An 18,091-nucleotide genomic window follows, 5' to 3' on the forward strand; every position below is an offset into this window, starting at 1 on the left:
ATGTGTGTGTGCTGGATGATGTGTGTGTGTGTGTGTGTGCTGGATGATGTGTGTGTGTGTGTGTGTGTTTGCTGGATGATGTGTGTGTGTGTGTGTGTGCTGAATGATGTGTGTGTGCGCTGGATGATGTGTGTGTGTGCTGGATTATGTGTGTGTGTGTGCTGGATGATGTGTGTGTGTGTGCTGGATGATGTGTGTGTGTGCTGGATTATGTGTGTGTGTGTGCTGGATTATGTGTGTGTGTGCTGGATGATGTGTGTGTGTGCTGGATTATGTGTGTGTGTGTGCTGGATGATGTGTGTGTGTGCTGGATGATGTGTGTGTGTGCTGGATGATGTGTGTGTGTGCTGGATTATGTGTGTGTACTGGATTATGTGTGTGTGTGTGCTGGATGATGTGTGTGTGTGTACTGGATTATGTGTGTGTGTGTGCTGGATGATGCGTGTGTGTGCTGGATTATGTGTGTGTGTGTGCTGGATTATGTGTGTGCTGGATTATGTGTGTGCTGGATTATGTGTGTGTGTGTGCTGGATGATGCGTGTGTGTGCTGGATGATGCGTGTGTGTGCTGGATGATGCGTGTGTGTGTGTGCTGGATTATGTGTGTGTGTGTGTGCTGGATTATGTGTGTGTGTGCTGGATTATGTGTGTGTGTGTGCGCTGGATTATGTGTGTGTGTGTGTACTGGATTATGTGTGTGTGTGTGCTGGATGATGGGGGGGATGCATTTGCTTTTTAACCTTTGTTTTTATGTTTTTTTTTATTTACTCCCCCCTCCCTGCTTCTTACCTTGTCAGGGAGGGGGGAGATCGCCTGGTGGTCCGGTGGAGGGTAGCAGCCGCTGCATACAGGGGCCATCACACGCGGCATTCTTCTCCAGCTCTCTCAGCTTCAACTCTCGCGAGACTCGCCTGTGCGGAGCCTTGCCATGGTAACCCGTGGCAACGCTCTCACAGCCGCGGGTCTCGCGAGAGTTAGAGCTGGAGAAGAACACCGCGTGTGATGGCCCCTGTGTGCAGTTAGCAGGACAGGTCCTGCAGGACTGGGAACGGCGTTCCTGCTTTGGAAAAAGTGCAGGAACGCCGTTCCCATGCGTTCCTGCAGGACTCGAGCCCTGCTGTTTCTTTATTTTCATACCCTCGTGATTAACTCTTATTTAAACCTATGTAACGCTATATTTTATTTTAATACAGAATAAGGAACTGTTATATTGGCATGTTACAGAAGCTGTTTCAGTGTGATCTTGTTATCCACATAGCTCGGCACATAAAGATTTGTATTGCACAGATCATAAACAACAATAAAATACATTAACCATATTTTAGCTTTAGCCTTTATAACACATTGTCCATATGGATAGATCTGGAATTATTTGAACACTAACACAATTTTGATAATTTTGGCTCTGTATGCCACCACAATTAATTTGAAATGAAACAACTGAGATGCAATTAAAGTGCAGACTTTCCTCTTTAATTCAAGGGCTTGAACAAAATATTGTGTGAAACTTTTAGAAATTGCAACCTTTTTTATGCACAGTCCTATTTGTTTAAGGTTCTCAAATGTAATTGGACAAATTAACACAATCATAAATAAAATGTACAGTTTTAATACTTTGTTAAGAATTCTTTGTAGGTAATGTCTGCTTGAAGTCTGGAACACATGGACATCATCAAACGCTAGTTTTCTGATTGTTTTCTTTGCCTTTTCTGCAGCTGTCTTCAGTTGTTGTTTGTTCATGGGTCTTTCTGCCTTAAGTTTTGCCTTCAGCAAGTGAAATGCATGCTCTATCTAGTTGCGTTCAGGTAATGGACCCATTGCTAAATCTTCCACTTACTGGCCTTAATAAACTTCTGGGTTGCTTCACAGTATGTTTTGAGTCATTGTCCATTTGTAAAGTGAAGCGCAGTCCAATGAACTTTGCTGAATCTGAGCAGACAATATATCCCAATACACCTCAGAATCCATCCAGCTGTTTCTGTCTTCTGACAAATCATCAATAAACACTAGTGACACAGTGCAATTAGAAGCCATGCATGCCCATGCCATGCACCATGTTTTACAGATGATGTGGTTTGGTTTGGATCATTAGCCGTTCCAAGCCTTCTCCATACTTTTTCTTCCAATCATCATTTGGCTTTTGTTTTTTTGCCAAAGTCTAATCTGCTCTTTCTATTCTTGAGGCTTATGAATGGTTTGTACCTTGTGGTGAACCCTCTGTATATGCTCTTGTGAAATCTTCTTTTTATGGTAGACTTGAATAATGATATGCCTACCTCATTCTTTTTTTTTTTTTTTACCATGGAAAGGATCCTACAATCATCTACCACTTTTTTTTTTTCTCAGAATGTACCAAACTATTGATTTGGCCACTCCTAATGTTCCTGCTATTTTTCTGATGGATTTTTATATTTTTTTTTTTTTGCAGTGTAAGGATGGCCTGTTTCACTTGCACTGAGAGCTCCTTTAACTGCATGTTGTGGGTTCACAGCAACAGCTTGCAAATGCAAATGCCACACTTGGAATCACCTCCAGTCCTTTCACCTGCTTAATTGATGAAGAAATAATGAAGGAATAGCTCACGTCTATCCATGAAAACGCTTTTGAGTTAATTGGCCAGTTACTCATGGTCCCTTGAAAAAGAGGAGGCTACATATTAAAAAGCTGTAATCCTAAACCCTTCCTCCAATCTGGATGTCCATACCCTCACATTAAAGCTGAGAAACTGCACTTTTAGCCCATATTCATTATTTAACTATAACTTGAATTTGTTTTTGGTTAACAGCCGAAATAACAAAACTTGTGTCAGTGTCCAAATATTTCTGGTCCGTACTGTATACAGTGAGAGAAAACATATCTGATTTTGAAGTTTTGCCCAGTGACAAAGACATTATCAGCTTACAATTTTAATGGTAGGTGTATTTTAACAGTGAGAGATAGAATAACAAAAAAAAATCCAGAAAAACACATGTCAAAAAAGTTATAAATTGATTTTCAAGTCAATGAGTGAAATAAGTATTTGACCCCTTCGACTTAGTACTTGGTGGCAAACCCTTGTTGGCAATCACAGAGGTCAGACATTTCTTGTAGTTCGCCACCAGGTTTGCACACATCTCAGGAGGGATTTTGTCCCACTCCTCTTTGCAGATCCTCTCCAAGTCATTGAGGTTTTAAGGCTAACGTTGGGCAACTGGAACCTTCAGCTCCCTCCACAGATTTTCTATGGGATTAAGGTCTGGAAACTGGCTAGGCCACTCCAGGACCTTAATGTGCTTCTTCTTGAGCCACTCCTTTGTTGCCTTGGCTGTGTGTTTTGGGTCATTGTCATGCTCGAATACCCATCCACAACCCATTTTCAATGCCCTGGAGGTTCTTACCCAAGATTTGATGGTACATGGCCCCGTTCATCATCCCTTTGATGTGGTGCAGTTGTCCTGTCCCCTTAGCAGAAAAACACCCCCGAAGCATAATGTTTCCACCTCCATGTTTGATGGTGGGGATCGTCTTCTTGGGGTCATGGGCAGCATTCCTCCTCTTCCAAACACGGCGAGTTGAGTTGATGCCAAAGAGCTCAATTTTGGTCTCATCTGACCTGTCAGGGTACCTGAAGCCTCTACCTCTGAGAGAGGTAGAGACTTAGAAGTTTATCCGTCCGGACGGCATGTCTCCTCGGTTCCTCGCGGTTCACCCGGTCTTGCAAACGCCGGCCGCGAGGGAGTCACTTCCTTTTATAGCAGGAGGCCCGGAGGCCGACGTCATGACGCCAACCCGGAACGCCCTGTCACTCAAATCTGTGGAGACGAATCAGGACTCGCCGGAGGCGTGTCTTCTCTCCCTAACCAGGATACTTAACAGTGGCTCTCTCATTTACTCATTGCCCTGTCGTGGTTCTAGTCGGCCTAGTCACACAGTGCTCTGTTATTCTCTTGTCTTTTGGTTCTGACCCGGCTTTGGTATTTACTCTCCTGTCTTTCTGTTATCCTTGACCCGGCTTGTCTCTCGCTTACCTGTCTTCTCGTTCCCTCGACCTCGGCTTGTCTCTGACCATTCTATACGTAGTTTTACGTTAAGTCCGGCCATTCTAAGGTCCGGTATACGTATCTGCTACTCTTTGTACTCTGCGTGTTGGATCCCTGACCCGATCCTGACATTACGACAGGGCCATGGATCCTGCAGGTACAAATTGTCAGCTTGGTTCTCCTGATCCTAGGTTTGACGCCATGGATCATAGGATGGATCAGATGGCTCTAGCACTACAGGCGCTGCTATCACGTCCTATTAATCCACCTGAGGAGATGCGTAATACGTCTGCTTCTTCTGTGGGTTCAGGGCTAGAGGTAGCTACTGTAGGTGCTTCTTCCCGAGTTACCCCACCTGTACGTTATGCTGGTTCTCCTGATAGGTGTCGTGGGTTTTTGAACCAGATCAGTATCCATTTCGAGCTACAGCCCCGTTCCTACCCTACTGATAGGGCAAAAGTGGGATTCATTATTACCTTACTCATTGAGAAAGCTCTGAGATGGGCTAATCCGTTGTGGGAGAATGATAATCCATTAGTCTATAACTATAATGCCTTTGTAGCTGCTTTTAAAAGAACTTTTGATCCCCCTGGCAGGAGGGTCAATGCAGCCAGATTACTGTTGCGCCTTAGACAAGACAACCGAACACTTGTGGATTACGCACTAGAGTTCAGGTCTTTGGCGGCAGAGGTAAAATGGAATGAACAGGCCTATATAGACGTATTTTTAAATGGATTATCCGATGTAATACTTGACGAGGTAGCGACAAGAGAGCTTCCCGAGAACTTGGAAGACTTAATTTCCTTTATCTCTCGTATTGACGAACGTCTAAGGGAGAGGCAGAATACTCGAGATAGAACCGGTAGATCTTCCTTTAGACTAGCACCATCATTTCAAATTTCTGAAACCAAAACTCCACAGTTTTCAGAACCTATGCAGTTAGGCCTTACTCGTCTGTCAGAGGAGGAGAGACAGTACAGGAGAAGGGAGGGACTGTGTATGTATTGTGGAGCCAGAGGTCATGTACGTTTGAGCTGTCCCAGTCGTCCGGGAAACGCTCGCACCTAAGTTTCTCTAGAGGACAGACCTTGGGTGTTTCGATTTTGTCCTCTACTCATAACTACAAAGAACATAGACTCCTATTACCGGTCTCTTTAACTTGGGAAAAGGGAACCTTAGAGACTATGGCATTGATAGACTCCGGCGCTGCTGAGAGTTTTATCGACCAAAAGTTTCTCACCAAACACACTATCCCATCCCAGTTAAGGAAGACACCCTTGGCTGTTGAAGCCATTGATGGTAGACCTTTAGTCGAGCCTGTGATTTTCCGGGAGACCACACCTCTTAACTTAACTACTGGTATTCTACACAAGGAGGAAATATCCCTACTACTCATTTCATCTCCTTCTGTTCCCATAGTCCTGGGTTACTCCTGGCTTAAGAGACATAACCCCGTTATAGATTGGAGATCAGGGGAAATAGTTTCGTGGGGTCAGGATTGTCAAGAGAATTGTTTAAAGAAAGTGTCACCTCTCTGTAGTGTCAACGCACTTAATAACGCTACCGACTCTACCAAAGTACAGATACCGTCCTTGTATCAAGATTTAAAGGCAGTATTTGACAAAGGAAAGGCTGATACCTTACCACCACATAGGTCTTTTGATTGCAAAATTAATTTACTTTCTGGTACTATGCCTCCCAGGGGTCATGTATACCCTTTGTCTACGAATGAGAACTTAGTTCTAGAGGAGTATATTCGTGAAAACCTAGACAAGGGGTTCATTAGGAGATCCTCCTCTCCTGCTGGGGCTGGATTTTTTTTTGTTAAAAAGAAGGATGGTTCTTTAAGACCCTGCATTGACTACCGAGGTCTTAACAAGATAACCATTAGAAATGCATATCCGATTCCCTTGATCACCGAGCTTTTTGATCGATTAAAAAGTTCTAAGATTTTCACTAAGTTAGACCTTAGAGGTGCTTATAATTTGGTGAGAATTCACGACGGAGACGAGTGGAAAACTGCGTTCAATACTCGATATGGGCACTATGAGTATACTGTAATGCCTTTTGGTCTCTGCAATGCCCCGGCGGTATTTCAGGATCTTATTAATGAGGTTCTTAGGGAGTTTCAAGATGACTGTGTGATTGTATACCTTGATGATATACTTATACATTCCAGGGATATTGAGACTCACCACGGACAAGTCAGAAGGGTTTTACACAAACTTCTTCAGCATGGCTTATACTGCAAATTAGAGAAATGCAGCTTTGACCAATCCCAAACTACCTTTCTTGGTTACGTGATTTCTGGAGAGGGGTTTGAAATGGATCCGGAGAAGCTCCAATCCATATTAGATTGGCCTTTACCTAAGGGTCTCAAGGCTATCCAGAGATTTATTGGTTTCTCCAATTACTACAGACGTTTCATTAAGGGATACTCCTCTATCATTGCTCCCATCACCAATATGACCAAACAAGGGGCTGATACTAAGAATTGGTCTACTGAAGCACTTCTGGCTTTTAAGACACTCAAGGAGCTGTTTGCTTCCGCACCAATTTTAGTTCACCCTGATACTACACTACCTTTCCTACTCGAAGTTGACGCTTCTGAGACAGGTATAGGTGCCGTTCTGTCCCAAAGGTTGGGTGTAGATAAACCATTACATCCTTGTGGATACTTTTCCAAAAAATTGTCAGGTACTGAAAGCAGATATGACATTGGTGACAGGGAACTCCTAGCGGTTATCATGGCCTTAAAGGAGTGGAGACATTTATTGGAGGGGACTTTGCATCCTGTTACTATTTTGACAGATCATAAAAACTTATCCTATATTGGAGAGGCTAAACGACTATCATCTAGACAGGCTCGTTGGTCCATATTCCTCACTCACTTCAACTACATACTCACATATAGGCCAGGTTCTAAGAATTCTAAAGCCGATGCCTTGTCTCGCCAATATGAACCTGCTGCCATATCTGAGCCGGTTTTGTCCTCTATAGTACCCAAGTGTAACATTATCGCTAACACTACTCTCAAAATCCACTCTCCACTGCTTGATCAGATAAGGAGCTTGCAGCATCTGGCACCTAGACTGACCCCTGCTTCCAGACATTTCGTTCCTCCTGAACTCCAACTGGAGCTCTTACAGTGTCTTCACGAGAGTAAGGTGGCTGGTCATCCGGGTGTTCGCAAGACGTATTCTTTGATCTCCAAAGATTTCTGGTGGCCTTCGTTACGGAGGGATATTAAGGATTTTATCGGAGTCTGTGAGGTCTGTACTAAAACTAAACTACCGCATTCGCTTCCTTGTGGCCTTCTACAACCTCTGGAAATTCCTGACAAACCTTGGTCCTGTGTGGCAATGGACTTTATTGTGGATTTGCCTGTTTCTAAAAGGCACACTGTTATCCTCACCGTAGTTGATAGGTTTACCAAGATGGCACATTTCGTACCTTTACCTAAACTTCCGACTTCTCCTGAATTGGCGGAGATATTTGCTAAAGAGATTTTTCGCTTGCATGGGATTCCTTCGGAGATCACTTCTGATAGAGGCTCCCAATTTGTTTCACGTTTCTGGAGATCATTCTGTTCTCAATTAGGCATCAAATTGAATTTTTCTTCCGCCTATCATCCTCAGTCTAACGGAGCTGCCGAACGAACCAACCAGAAGATTGAGCAATACTTACGTTGTTTTGTTTCCGAACACCAGGACGATTGGGTCGGTTTGATTCCTTGGGCGGAGTTTGCGCACAACAATCTCGTTTGTGACTCTACGCATTCAAGCCCCTTCTTCATGAACTATGGCTTTCATCCATCTATTCTTCCCTCGGTTTCTCCTTCCCAAGGAGTGCCGTCGGTTGATGTCCATGTTGCCAATTTGAGGAAGTTGTGGGATCAGACTCGACAAATTCTTCTACACAATTCTATGCTGGTTAAGAAACATGCTGACAAACCTAGAAGGGCCGCTCCGAATTTTGTTCCAGGCGATAGAGTTTGGTTGAGTACTAGGAATATTCGCCCTAAAGTTCCTTCCATGAAATTCGCTCCTCGTTATATTGGTCCCTACAGGATCTTGACTCGAATTAACCCAGTGGCGTATCGTCTAGCTCTCCCAGCTACTTTACGCATCCCGAACTCCTTTCACGTGTCATTGCTGAAACCTCTAATCTGTAACAGATTCTCCTCCACAATCGCCCCTCCTCGCCCTGTTCAGGTGGAGGGTCAGGAGGAGTATGAGGTTAACTCCATTATTGATTCTCGTGTCTCCCGGGGGAGAGTACAATATTTGGTTGACTGGAAGGGTTATGGTCCTGAGGAGAGGAGTTGGGTACCACAAGAGGATGTTCATGCTCCTCGCCTTCGCAGGGCATTTCACTCCCGCTTTCCATCTCGCCCCGGCTCCTTCCGCCCGGTGGGCGTATCTGAGAGGGGGGGTACTGTCAGGGTACCTGAAGCCTCTACCTCTGAGAGAGGTAGAGACTTAGAAGTTTATCCGTCCGGACGGCATGTCTCCTCGGTTCCTCGCGGTTCACCCGGTCTTGCAAACGCCGGCCGCGAGGGAGTCACTTCCTTTTATAGCAGGAGGCCCGGAGGCCGACGTCATGACGCCAACCCGGAACGCCCTGTCACTCAAATCTGTGGAGACGAATCAGGACTCGCCGGAGGCGTGTCTTCTCTCCCTTACCAGGATACTTAACAGTGGCTCTCTCATTTACTCATTGCCCTGTCGTGGTTCTAGTCGGCCTAGTCACACAGTGCTCTGTTATTCTCTTGTCTTTTGGTTCTGACCCGGCTTTGGTATTTACTCTCCTGTCTTTCTGTTATCCTTGACCCGGCTTGTCTCTCGCTTACCTGTCTTCTCGTTCCCTCGACCTCGGCTTGTCTCTGACCATTCTATACGTAGTTTTACGTTAAGTCCGGCCATTCTAAGGTCCGGTATACGTATCTGCTACTCTTTGTACTCTGCGTGTTGGATCCCTGACCCGATCCTGACATGACCACAACACTTTCACACAGTTCTCCTCTGAATCATTCAGATGTTCATTGGCAAACTTCATACAGGTCTGTACCGGTGCTTTCTTGAGCACAGGGATCTTGCAGGCGCTGCAGGATTTCAGTCCTTCATGGCGTAGTGTGTTACCAATTGTTTTCTTGGTGACTATGGTCCCAGCTGCCTTGAGATCATTAGCAAGATCTTCCCGTGTAGTTCTGGGCTGATTCCTCACCGTTCTCATGATCATTGAAACTCCACAAGGTGAGATCTTGCATGGAGCACCAGACCGAGGGAGACTGACAGTTATTTTGTGTTTCTTCCATTTGCGAATAATCGCACCAACTATTGTCACCTTCTCACCAAGCTGCTTGGCGATGGTCTTGTAGCTCATTCCAGCCTTGTGTAATCTTGTCCCTGACATCCTTGGACGCTCTTTGGTCTTGGCCATAATGGAGAGTTAGGAATCTGACGGATTAATTGCTTCTGTAGACAGGTGTTGTTTATACAGGTAACGAGCTGAGATTAGGGGCACCCCCTCTAAGAGAGTGCTCCTAATCTCCGCTTGTTACCTGTATATAAGACACCTTGGAGCCAGAAATCTTTCTTATTGATAGGGGATCAAATACATATTTCACTCATTGACATGCAAATCAATTTATAACTTTTTTTTTTTCTGGATTTTTTTGTTTGTTATTCAGTTTCTCACTGATAAAATACCCCTACCATTAAAATTATAGACTGATCGTTTCTTTGTCAGTGGACAAACGTTCAAAATAAGCAGGGGATCAAATACTTTTTGCCCTCACTGTATGAACTGACTGCCTTAACAAACAAAATTCCCATAACAGTCTGTTCCCCCATTTAAAGAAGAGCAACCTTACCCCAATAATACACCATGGCAATTAATAAATAATACAACAATATTTAATTTACATATTAATAAATAACCAATACATACACATTTACCTTTGCACAATTTATAGGCTTGGGTGAGTGGGGCCATTTGTGATATAGCTCCCACAGGCACTACTCGGACAGCCTATGGCACAGGCAAGTAAAGGACTAAAAACAGCTCTATATACATACTTACAATTTGTGCCAATTTTGAGCCTTGCCTTGCTATTAGCCAATCACCTAAGACCCTTCAATACATTCCAATGCATGAGCTAACCAGAGCCAGCCAATAAAATCACAAATATTATACTTACCAACTGCCAAAATTCAAACCGCCCAGTCCAGAAACAGTTTCAATTAACCTGTCACACTACCTGGACCCAGCTGCACTGCATAATTTGCTTATGGGCTTATAGCCCAAAGCATGACACGCAATGAAGAGGAGAAATAAAGCAATGTTTCTGTTATTCCTCATTATTATTTATAAAGCCATCAAATTCCGCAGCGCTGTACAATGGGTGGACAAACAAACAATTGTAACCAGAAGAATTTGTCGCACAGGAACAGGAGGGGTTGGAGACCCTGCTCAAAGAGCAGAGGGAGTGGGGTAAAGTCACACAAAAGTAAGGGTAGGTTAGAAAAGTAGGATTGCTAGAATAGTATTCCCTATATGACAGTTGTAGGAGAGGAATTAGGGTACGTGGGCTAAGCTGTTCACAGTTCAGTTGATATTCTTTCGTGAAGAAGTGATGTGCAGTGTGTGACCTGTCTTTGCAGGACTTACGTAGGCTGTGGTGTAATTTATTAACTCTCTAATATAAATTAGAAGGAAATTGCAGCATCACATAAAAAGATGTACACAGGGTTTTACTCAGTGGTGTAATTTCCACTGCCAGATACAAGCTCTTATAAGGTTATTTACTAAAATGAGAAATTTAGAATTTCACATTTCTGGCTAAAATAACTGAGTTGGAAAAGTTCTTTGTCAGATACCCTTCAAGATCAGCTACTTGTCATAAAATGTGAAGTTCCCTTTCAATTCACCTCATAGACAGTTTTTTGTGCTTTTATTCCACTGAAAGATTAGTATTGAAGGTAAAGAACACAGCCATTTACTAAGCACTTCAGCTTACTGAAATGCTTTTATGTGTGAAGAGTGGGTCCTGTTTTTGTTTTCTTTTTCATTTTATAAAAAAATAAAGATTCTAGTAGAAATTGACACTTTAACCCCTTAAGGACCAAACTTCTGGAATAAAAGGGAATCATGACATGTCACACATGCCATGTGTCCTTAAGGGGTAAAGGGACCCTATAGTCACCCAGACCACTTCATCTCAGTCCAACTTAGTTCTGCAATGTAAATGTTTTTTTTTTTGTTTGTTTTTTGAGAAACTGCAATAATTAAATTGCAGGACTAAGACTGCCTCTAGTGGCACTTTCTGGTGACTAACCAACAGTTGGTGGCCTAACTGATGCTGGATGTCCTCATGCTCTACATCAGGACTTCCAGCATCAGTAAAATCTATATAGAAAAAAATTGACATCGGCGTTGGAAGCGAGTATATGATTAATGTTTTTTTTTTACAAGCCAAAGGTTGTGGGGGGCGCGAGGGAACAAGGCACCAGAGTGCGCAATAATGTTATATTGTAGGAAATACAGATTTGTATTCCTTACACTGTAGAATCCCTTTAACCCCTTAAGGACACTGAACAGAAATTTTCCATCATTGCAGTCCTCCCCTTAAGGACGCTGGACAGAAAATGTCCGTCCAATATTAAAATTAACCCCAGATTGCCATAATCGTGGGGTTATTTTCCGGTAGTGTGCCTCCGTGTCTGAGGCACACTACAGCAAGCCGTTTCACTTTCACATCCTATGTGATCACTCTGACCGGGAGTCAGAGCGATCACACGTGCTGCAATGAAACCCGATCTGCCTTCCTGCACCTCCGTGTGAGCTGTGAAGTGCAGAGAGACAGATCGGTAGTAAAAAAAAAATTTAAAAAGGGAAAAAATGCATATTACCTCTACACTTGGTACAGGCTAGCGAAAAAATGATCCCACAAGAAGGTTCAAAATATGCCTTTTGAAACACCCTGGGTTGCCTTCCTTAGGAAATGGTATGCCTTTGTGAAGTACTTCGAAAACACAACCTGCTAAAAAAAAATTCAAAAGTGGGGCATGGACCCAGAGTAAAAATTCAAACTTAAATGGCTGTGCCTCAAATGTGCCCCTTCAACATCCACCTATACCTGGTAAAGGTACCTAGTGGGGTATTGCTGTGCTCAGACAACATAGCTAAGCAAGATAGGAAGTATTATAGAGCCGTAGCACACATAAGGTTTGCAAAATATACAGTACAAACTCACTGTGTGTGTCAAAAAGGCAGAAAAGAATGCTTTTTACCACTACACTTGGTACAAGCTAGCGGAAAAAATATTTAGGTTTAAAATATGCCTTCTGAAATACCCTCTGGTGTCTTCGTTAAGAAATAGTATGACTTGTTGGGGTGGTTGGAATAAGCAGCCTGCTAAAATATTTCAAAGTAGAATACGGACCCATCAAAACCATCTATGAAAATTAACACATACAAATTTGAAATTGACAGGTCTCTTTTACAGCATTGTAACTTCACAAAATAGTATCTAAGTCATACATTGGGCATATTGTTTTACTCAGAAGAGGTAACTGAGCATACTTAGGGGGAATATATGACAGTGGCACTTATCAAATGTATGAAAAAACTTTCATTTTTTTTTCTCACCACAAAATTTGAAATAAATTGGCAAAAATATAGGTGACAAGTTAGGGTTTAATATATGCCTAATAAGATACCCTGAAGTGTCTGCTTTCTCAAATGGAAGGCCTTTGTGGGGTTATTTGAATAGTCAAACTGCTATAATGCCACAAATTCAGACATAGGGCCATCCATGAAAATTCCAACTATAGAAACTGAAATAGCATGGTCTCCTATATGGCATTGTAGCTTCACAGAATAGTGACAAATGCATACAATCAGGGTATTGTTGTACTCAGCAGATGTAGCTGAATACAATATGGGTTTCTGTACAGGAATAGCACACACCAGCTTTACAAAATACACATTACAAAAATCTTGTTATATGTTTATATGCCAAAATAGAAAAAAAACTCAATTTTACTCCAATATTTAGCAGAGATTGGCAATAAAATGGCTATGTAAACCATGTCAAAATAGCATTAGGTAAATAGCCTGTGATGTCTACTTTATAGAAATATATACTTTTGTGTGGCAATTTTGTTTTCTGTGATGGGTATTACATTTCCAAGTCAAACATATCAACTTCTAAAATTGTTTTACAGTGAAATTTTATTTTAGACCTTGTAGTTTGTGAACTGTAACTTTCAAAATAAACTGAAATCCTACACATATTATGTTCTCTGTAAATTAAGACACATACACAAATTGATTTTAAATTACTTTTTCTAAGCTGGACATATTATGCACACATTATTATTGCCAAAACTTGGGGGGGGGGGGGTGGAGGCATTCCTCCCCCCACCCCTATTATTTTGCATTTTGTTTGTAATAAATGAGAATTTATATATGCATATGTAACATCAAATTAAAGCCCTTTTTTTTGTCTAAGAAACGGTGTGTTGAATGTGTTGGTACAATAAATGAGAGAGATGCAAATTGCAGTTGATCATAAACAGCATAAAATGAACAACTTCACCTGAACAACTTTAGCTTAATGAAGCAGTTTTGGTGTATAGAACATGCCCCTGCAGCCTCACTGCTCAATCCTCTGCCATTTAGGAGTTAAATCCCTTTAAGAGATAGCCCTATTTAGGCTTTCTTTATTTCAAGTTCTGTTTAATTAAGATTTTCTTATCCCCTGCTATGTTAATAGTTTGCTAGACCCTGCAAGAGCCTCCTGTATGTGATTAAAGTTCAATTTAGGAAAGCCAAAACTCAAGGATACCAGAATTCAGGTAAGTCAAAATAAAGCCAAAGTCAAATACCAGAAAATCAAGATCAGGAACGCACTCTCGGATTACCATCAGGATGAAACCATGACAGGGCAATAAGCAAAAGGAGAATTGGGTTTAAATACCCCTCCTGTGGATCTGATTGGTTGTAACCGGCCTTTGACCCGAAAAGCAATTACCAGGTTTCCATGTGCATGATTGCTGCTCAGCACAACTTTTCCTGTCAGGATGCTAAATGCCATTGACCACATTTTTATGTGCGAGTGAATACGTGACTGAGTGAAGGGTGAAAAAGAACTGATTTATTCAGGTCAAGTTGCCTGCTTATATACACAGCCCCCAGCATGGGGTCTCCATTGTATACAATACAAGCCCCTTCCAGAGATCTCTGTGCCTGGGAGATAATTGAGTTAAAGACTGGTAATCTAATTATCTCCCAGGAAAAGAGAGCCAAACACAAAAATATTAAAATATAAAAGTACCCCAAACCATACAATAAGCCCTGATCTCAGCGCCCAAGTTGTCCAAATAGTGCTCAGATCCACGCAGTGTAGGAGAAATGCCACCAGGGCAAAGTTCTGATGGGCCGCATATGTGGTCCTATGCCCAAAATAGTTCCAGAGCAATGTGTGCTTTGGCCAGTCAACTTTCGGAAGCTCTTGCGGCCAAAATATGGGGTGCTTCGCCTGGCTCTCAGGGAGCATTTGTTCCACTTAGTCTCAGACACCTTCCCTCCAAAAAGCGCTCTCGTGATGGGTCGCAAAGTGGTTCAAAACACCAGACCAAGTTGCCCCGGAACCGCAATCTCACCTAGCCGAAAACAGTTCCATAACATTCGCGGCTAAGTACCGCTGAGGTAACCAGGAACCACGAAGTCCTCATCCCGAAATTAGTTCCATAGCAGTACGGCTGAGGACCGTTCGTGGGTTGGTTCATGCAATTGACTGCTAGGGAGCTTGCATTCAGTTAAATCCAGAGAAGGGAAAGTACCAAACCAGGGGCAATGAGGGAAAGCCACTTGGGGAGGCCGGACAGGTTAACTCCTGAATGGGGTCTTTGGATATGGCCCATAGTCCTTGGGCAGGAGGCTAGCTAGCAGGCTCCTCCAGGAGCTCATGGCATAGGCGCGTTTGCCACAGCAAGTATTATGAACAGTTCTGATTTCTGACTATTTCAATCTGACTTTCGTTTTAATAATCCAGCAGTTTCTATACTCTTAAAAGTGTGCAATGACTTCCACAGTGAGTAAAGTAACCTTACTGAAACTATTTTTCTCACATTTGCTAAGGTAGTTAAGGTAGGTATGTTTACGGCCTGCTTAAATGAGAGGAACCAAACTCTAGCCACTAACTCATCTCTAAACTTGAACATAATATATCCAAACTACAAAGCATCTCAAGAATGCAAAATATACCAGATTTACTATAACATAGACACAGCACTTTCTCAAGCTATATTCTCCATCCCATCTGAACCATCACTAATCACAGACAGACTCTCTAGTCTAATTATTTTCCACGGGATTCAAAAGGGTGGCTTCCTTGGTGTCTACTGGGGATCATTTTGTAACACTTCGAGAACTACCTTCTCTCCTGTGAGGCATCCTTAGTGTTGGGAGGAAGTTATATGAGATCTTCATAATAGTTCACAGGAAGCCATTTATGGTGCATGCGGAAAAAATCAGTGAAGGGTTCCATTGTCTTGTGGCAGTTAGTGAACTCTAGTCAGTGCAGTCTAGTTAGGGGGTATTTCTATTTCCTAAACTGAACTGTATAGCATTACAGTGCCAATAGCAGACCTGAGCACTTTACTGAATGTATCTTCCATGAAACCTTATATGGTTACTTTTTAAATCTGTTCATCAAGTTTCTTAATTAAGACAAATGTGTTTCCCAGTTTGGGGACAAGGTATATCATAACTATTCAAGGAACTACCTCATGTATTTTGGGGGCTTCTTACCTAACTGTAATCTAGCTGACACATTACAGCAAACATGCGGGATGCCTTTACTGTCCCCTTTAGGTGTCACCGGAGCAGGCAGCAACCTTTATGTATTATCGATCTTGTTATATTTTTGGCAGACGATTTTGGCCACTGAGTCTAGCTAATTATCTTTTGCACTATTGCCAGCATTCACAGAGCATCAATCTTTAGCATTCCATTAAGATGTTGTCATTATGAGTTGCTGCAACCCAGTATTTCTTGTTATTTCTATAGATTATAACAATTACTCTCTTCCCTTCTGCATCCACTTCACATTATTATGTGGTGGATGTTATTTAAAGGTACACTGTCATTGTTTTCCATGCCCACTACATGATGGCATCAGAGGAGTATGTTTGCCTTCCACAAAGTGCTGAATGTGCACAGAGACGTGCGTCAGGACTTTTTTTTTTTTTAGAGGATGATTATGAGGATTTTAACCTAGTTTGAGATAATTGAGGTATTTGGCATTTAGATTTTTACTCAGGCAGCTCAGCTGTAGATCCTATATTTTTTTTCAGCAAGTGGAGTTCTTTAGCATTTAACATTTTTAATGATACGTTCCCCAGTATTTGGCTTTGACATTGGCAATGATATAGCATATTCTTCTGAGAACCTGTCTGTTACTCTGCATTATTACCTGTTGTTGATCTATAATGGCAAATTTAAAAAAACTTTGCCCCTTCCCCCCTCCCCCCTCCCATTTTTTTTATTTATCCTCTGTCTTGCTGAATCATAAAAAAATGTTCACATTGCAGCCTATGAACACCTCTAGTGGCCACTCCCCAGACAGTGTGTGCAGAACTGAGGTTCAGCGTCTCTAAGCTCTGCATGGAGATGTTGAACTTTCCCCATAGAGATGCACAAATGCAATGCATCGCTATGAAGAGATGCTGATTAGCCAGGGTGGCGTTTAGCCCTGCCGGCCCACCTCCTAGGATGAGATCATCAGAATTGACAATCTCAGCCAGTCCTGCATTTTACTATGGAAAAGCATTGTGATTGGCTAAGATCATCTATTCTGATTATGTCAGCCAAGGAGATCATCAATTCTGATTATGAAAGTGGACCGGATGGTGCTGGAAATAATGTGAGTTTTCTAGTTGCTTAAGGGGGCTAGCATGTTTTTGTAACACTATAGGGTCTGGAATGCATGTTTGTGTTCCTGGCCCTATAGTGTTCCTTTAACCCCTTAAGGACCAAACTTCTGGAATAAAAGGGAATCATGACATGTCAGACATGTCATGTGTCCTTAAGGGGTTAAAGTACATGGCGTTTCGATTCAGGGGATGCTTAATTTGGGAGTCTGCACTGTCTCTCTGGAAAGCTTCCTCACAGTAAAGCAGTATCAAATCGGCTTCCTGTCTAGAAAAAATGTGAACTTTTGAACATATTTCAAAGTGTTACGTCGCTGTGTTTAAAACTATTCCTGCATCTTTATTGAAATGCTATTTTGTTTTCTTTTACTCCTTTTATTTGTCAGTTATGTTCAAATGTGTAATTGTATTGTAGATGTTCCAAAACATAACTGAGCACAAGAGAAACCTGTGTGTTCTATTGTTAAAGCGTTTTATTTAAAATTAGGAAAATATCTTGAAAATATTGGTTATATTGTGAAATTTATCATAACATGTAATATATACAATTTACAGCGATAACATGCTTTTCTAACATTCTATAGCTTAGCTGGTTAAAGCCAGGATCAGGTTCGGCCACCATCACATGCTACCATTTTCTTCCTTCTGCTTCCCACTCACACCCTTCACTATTTAATACTATGAATGCTTAATAACTAGCTTTCACGTTAGTTGGTGACGTGCCTCTTAATTCTCTGTTAAATTGGCTTACCAACAAGGACTGCATATTAGTAGTGGTTTATGAGTCACCACATGCTCTTATAAAATATTCTGCATGCAAAAAATTGCATATTGGAAATAACTTTTTGATATTCTTTTTCCGCAGACCAATAGAGTCAGTCAAAGCACAGATGATGATGGAAATGAACACACAAATGATAAGGAAAGCTACATTTGTGCTGTATGCCTAGATGTGTATTTTAACCCTTATATGTGCTACCCTTGTCATCACATCTTTTGTGAACCATGTTTAAGAACACTTGCAAGAGACAATCCTGCTAGAACCTCATGTCCACTCTGTAGAACAACAATCGAGCGAGTCTATTTCCAGTCAGGTAACAAAATTCATTATTTTGTTGACCATGTAAAGTTA

At 42.1% G+C, this 18,091-nt stretch overlaps 1 protein-coding gene across 2 annotated transcripts in view; it reads left to right on the plus strand.

The window, feature by feature from the left end:
* RNF180 (ring finger protein 180) overlaps positions 1–18,091 on the plus strand; it is a 152,350-nt gene that overhangs the window by 109,775 nt on the left and 24,484 nt on the right. For both annotated transcript variants that reach the window (XM_063454062.1, XM_063454061.1), the window contains exon 5: positions 17,825–18,053. In XM_063454062.1, coding sequence (XP_063310132.1) covers positions 17,825–18,053 — 229 coding nt within the window. The remainder of the gene's footprint in view (positions 1–17,824; positions 18,054–18,091) is intronic.

The sequence above is a fragment of the Pelobates fuscus genome, chromosome 5 (genome assembly GCF_036172605.1).
Source record: "Pelobates fuscus isolate aPelFus1 chromosome 5, aPelFus1.pri, whole genome shotgun sequence".
Taxonomy (NCBI): domain Eukaryota; kingdom Metazoa; phylum Chordata; class Amphibia; order Anura; family Pelobatidae; genus Pelobates; species Pelobates fuscus.